Genomic DNA, 5,367 nt, shown 5'->3' on the forward strand with positions numbered 1-5,367 from the left:
CTGTGTGAAATATGGATGAAGAGTTTATTTTATTTAGTTTATTTAGTAAAAATTTTCACAAATGGTTGTTTGCAGTATGTTTGTTCTGAAAAATCCGAAGAAATCCGCTTCTTTCAAGAAGTGTCCATTCAATACAAGGAAGTAACTATTACAGGAAACTGCACTCCAAAAAGTCCTACATGAATAAAAGGAAATCTATTTTGGGATTGATAACGTTCCATTAATAATATTATTATAAATCTTGTTTGACAAGCTCTTGTTCTACATAATACTATCAGGTATCAGGGTGATCTTTAGGGTCGCATTAGGCCACTCAGGGCAGCATGCAGTCAGCTGCACATTCAATATAAGGAAATGAACCGTTTTGTTGTTGACGACATAAATATCTTTGGTCTGGTTGGCCAGGTCATGTGTGTGTAAAGGAAGAGTATGTGCATATTTGTAAAATGTGTATATGAGAGTGAATGTGGCCCTGTGTATTTGAATTTTTTTCATTTTCATTAACCTTTATTTAACCAGGTTAGACCCATCGAGATTACGATTTATTTTCCAAGAGCGACCTGCAGCAGTACAGCAGTTTCACACAGTACACACACACACATGCACGCACGCACACACACACACACACACACGCACACACACGCACGCACGCACAAAACAATTACAAACATCAACAGTGTCTGTGTCTATAGCTTTCACCATGCCTTTAAATTCATTAATAGTGACTAGATCCTGGAGCCTATTCCATGCGGATGGTACAGAAAACATAAAGTGCTACTCCTGCCAGCATGAAGATTCCCATTGGGGCCACTCACTAAACTGACCACTGACACTAAAACTGACAGCTCACACTAAAACTGACAGCTCACACTAAAACTGACAGCTCACACTAAAACTGACAGCTCACACTAAAACAGACCACTCACACTAAAACTGACCACTCACACTAAAACAGACCACTCATACTAAAACTGACCACTCATACTAAAACAGACAGCTCACACTAAAACAGACCACTCATACTAAAACAGACCACCCATACTAAAACAGACCACCCATACTAAAACAGACCACCCATACTAAAACAGACCACCCATACTAAAACAGACCACCCATACTAAAACAGACCACCCATACTAAAACAGACCACCCACACTAAAACAGACCACCCACACTAAAACAGACCACTCACACTAAAACTGACCACTCACACTAAAACTGACAGCTGACACTAAAACTGACCACTCACATGTAAGGAGCTTTGTACATGGTCAGTTTCTTAGAAATGACAAAAGGAAAGCCTTATTTCCAGACTGACACACATATTTGTCTAAAAAGTATATGATTTAATATCTTTTGGTGATTTGTCTTTTGGTTTGTCTTGAATTAAAAGTCTACATGCTCCTCTAACTTGTGAGCAAGTTTCATGACCATAAGGACCAATGAAACCCATTTAAAACCTAGTATAATAGTATAATCTGAGAAACAGATTGTTTTTCCTAATTTCCTGAAAAGTTGTATATAATATAGTACAGTACAGTACAGTCAAGTATAGTACAGTATAGTATAGTATAAATAAAGGCCTTATCTTTAGAGACTGTTCCCTGTCGTACACGATCCTGTGATTGTCTTACACTTCAATAAAAGAGAATAGCCAAGTGAGTAGCTATACCACAGCCAAGTATAGAGTTTGTACTGAACTTGGTAGATCTGCTTTTGACTTCTCTGCCTCTACCCCATGGAATACCCTGCATGAAACTCTAGTGTCTATGGGTCATTTAGAACCTTGGTGACCAATCAGGTGACCACAATATGTAGTTGTTTTTAAATTATTACCTTTTTTTATTTTTGAAATGTGCTCTTAAATGCTCTATCGGATGTTTCTGTATTTATTAACACAATATGACACTTGTGAATGTAACAACTGTAATGACACTGTACATTATTTTAATTACTAAGTGTATTTATTGATTATAAATAAAGAGTGAAAAATAAATCTTCTTTAAGTGAAATGTGAAATTCATGGAAAAATAGGAAAATTACAAAGGTTTTCCCATGACAACGACATGACACACTTCTCGCCTGCGTGTATGTCATGCTACGTGTATGCCCCCCCCCCCTCTACCCCCTCCCTCCCTTCTTCTTCTCTGGTGCTGATTTACAGCTCTGATGAGGATCAAAGCCTCCTGCGTGTTTAATCCCTCCAACACACAAACACACTAACCCAATTAACCCTGTAGAGACATTTATCTCTGTCTGCCTCACAGTCAGACAGATTAGCGGTAATCTAATGAAACCCTGCTATAATTCAATGTGTTTTGATACACAAATGCATTGGGCTGTGGACATCACTAACATCTAATGGGCCTCGGGTGGCGTGTGTGTATACGTGTGTGTGTGTGTGTGTGTGTGTGTGTGTGTGTGTGTGTGTGTGTGTGTGTGTGTGTGTGTGTGTGTGTGTGTGTGTGTGTGTGTGTGTGTGTGTGTGTGTGTGTGTGTGTGTGTGTGTGTGTGTGTGTGTGTGTGTGTGTGTGTGTGTGTGTGTGTGTGTGCGTGTGTGCGTGTGTGTGTGTGTGTGCGTGCGTGCATGCGTGCGTGCGTGTGTGATGCAGTACCGTACTATATTAACAATTACTGTGTGGTATTCCTATAGTTTCCCTAAGTCAATAATATACATGAACAACTTTCTCCTGAAGCTAGAGATAAAAAAGAAAAAAACTAAAACATGAAACTATGACATCATCAATATGTCAGATCTGGAGAACTGAATGAATGGAGAAAGAAGCACTAAAAGGTCAAAGGTGAGAGCGCGAAGGAGGAACGTGGTGTGGATGTGGGTACGGCTCAGAAGTAGGGGCTTGTGCCAGCTGTTCAAAGAGTCAACTTGTTAGTTAGCTCCCTTTTCAAATACAAAATGTAATAATGACACAAAAGATACAATTGTGAATCATATCGCAATTGCAATATCTGAAATATTTTTTTATAAAAAATGTAAATGTAATGGCAGTATGCTATTTTGTCCATATGGTGCAGCCCTAACATGGCATATGTTTTAAAGGAACACGGCAACTTTTTGTGTGCCAGTGTAGCCTAGTTCCCAACAGTCACAAAATACACTCCAAATACAACTCCAAAACGTTCCTGTAAACATGTTGTGACCTGTGTATTTACCACGTGGAGAAATAAAAATTTAATATTTGAAAACTAAAATGAAAAAAAAAGGGAAATCTCCACGTGGTAAATACACAGGTCACAACATGTTTACAGGAAAGTTTTGGAGTTGTATTTGGAGTGTATTTCGTGACTGTTGGGAACTAGGCTACACTGGCACACCTACTTCCAGTGAATGACACTAAGCTAGGCTAACGGTGTGGCTGTTCCCTAAGCCTAATACATGCACAGAGAAGAAATAGTATCTGCTTGTCTAACTCCAGGGTAGACGGCAAATAAGCAAATTTCCCAAAAGGTTGGCGTGTTCCTTTAAGTATGTCCTAGTACCTGAGAGGGCTCTTGATAGCGATGTAGCGGTCCACAGCGATGGCCAGCAGGCTGAAGATGGAGCTCTGTGTCAACACCAGCACAAAGCAGGCGATGAACAGACAGCCGTGGAAGTTGGCGCAGAAGCCCGTGCTGAGGAGGAGAGAACGCTTTACAGTTAGATCCTTAGATTATAGTTATTATAAGTGTGATTATAGTTATTATATGATACAGAGAAACAATCCATCACTTTTACTGAACAATATCCTGTAAAGACTTCGACTTCGCTTTGGATCACTGGACAAACATGGAGATACAATGTATTTTTCTTTGAAAAGAGAAATGAAATCTTAATTAAATTAGTTTTGCTTCGATTTCTGATGTGTCAAATGTGGTGCTTTGTATTCGGGGGAATTCTCCAATACCTATTTTAAACCAGTATTGGCTCGATAGCCACTATCAGTGTGGGTATCAGGGCGGTTCCTAACTACATCATTGGACAAACCAAATGACTTCAGTGTGACATGAACAACACAGCAGTAAAGTGCTCACAGTCAGCTGTGTTAATAGGGGCATCATATCTGCTCACTAAGCTAAGGCACATGCGATGTAATTGCAACATCCTGGGTTCAAATCCGGTCCAACAGGACCTTTGTTGCAGGTTCCTTCTCTCTGTTTCCTGTTACTCCTCCCTCTAGCAAAAGCCGGAATACCCGAATCAAAACAATGCAAATACAGCCATACCTGATGGTGATGGCGAAGGGAATGGCCAGCAATCCAACGGCGATGTCGGCCACCGCCAGCGACACCACAAAGAAGTTGGTGATGGTCTGCAGGTTGGAGTTGAGGCAGACGGCCCAGCAGACCAGGACGTTACCGGTCACAGCCAGGCAGGCGATCACCAGCTCCAGCCCAATATAGACCATCTGCGCACCCATCAGCATGATTACTGCTCCCCCTGCTCCCCTGGCCCTCTGCTCTCGTCACAGATACTGTTTCTAGGTCGTCTCATGATTATCTTTATAAGGGGTTGAAATTAACACTGGCTGTGCCCAGAGGTGGTGTAGAGGTTCTGTAGCCACACGTACCCCTGTTAGCCTGGGATAATATCCTACCAGAACCTCCTCTCCTGTGTCTCCCCTACTCTGTCTCTCTCTCAGCCTTCTTACTGTCTCAATAAAGAACCTTCTCTCCTGTGTCTCCTCTACTCAGTCTCCTTCTCAGCCTTCCTACTGTCTCAATAAAGAACCTTCTCTCCTGTGTCTCCTCTACTCCGTCTCCCTCTCAGCCTTCCTACTGTCTCGATAAAGAAACGTATCTCCTGTGTCTCCTCTCTGTCTCCCTCTCAGCCTTCCTACTGTCTCAATACAGAACCTTCTCTCCTGTGTCTCCTCTACTCTGTCTGCCTCTCAGCCTTCCTACTGTCTCAATAAAGAACCTTCTCTCCTGTGTCTCCTCTACTCTGTCTCCCTCTCAGCCTTCCTACTGTCTCGATAAAGAAACGTATCTCCTGTGTCTCCTCTACTCTGTCTCCCTCTCAGCCTTCCTACTGTCTCGATAAAGAGAAATACTCCTTCAAGAAGGGGGGGAATAGCCACCTGTGAAAAGCTGGTAAATGGTGGTTGTGACCACTAGCTCTGAATAACTAGCCACTGTGCTTGACAAAAGGTTTGAGGCCTTGCATAATACTATATTTGAGTAAACAGTTGCTGGTAAAAAAAAAGCATGGTGCCGTCTCAGTGGAGGAGAAGAACGATAGAGGGGGATGACAGGCGCAGGAGAGCCTCACTGCACTCATCACTGCCACTACATGTGGAGAGACTTCACTTTCTGATGCACCGCTAACCTCTCTCTATCTATCTCTGTTTCTCTCTTGCTCTCTCTCTTCCT

At 42.0% G+C, this 5,367-nt stretch overlaps 1 protein-coding gene across 1 annotated transcript in view; it reads right to left on the bottom strand.

Annotated features, from left to right (window-relative positions):
* LOC311237173 (adenosine receptor A2b-like) overlaps positions 1-4,421 on the bottom strand; it is a gene marked incomplete at both ends in the record, with an annotated part of 37,044 nt that extends 32,623 nt beyond the window's left edge. Inside the window, 2 exons of the mRNA XM_084324982.1 lie at positions 3,499-3,630; positions 4,222-4,421. Of these exons, the coding sequence (XP_084181108.1) occupies positions 3,499-3,630; positions 4,222-4,421 (332 nt within the window). The remainder of the gene's footprint in view (positions 1-3,498; positions 3,631-4,221) is intronic.
* Between the last annotated feature and the right edge of the window lie 946 nt (positions 4,422-5,367).

This window comes from Notolepis coatsorum, assembly GCF_963971535.1.
Source record: "Notolepis coatsorum genome assembly, chromosome: 11".
Classification (NCBI taxonomy): Eukaryota; Metazoa; Chordata; class Actinopteri; order Aulopiformes; family Paralepididae; genus Notolepis; species Notolepis coatsorum.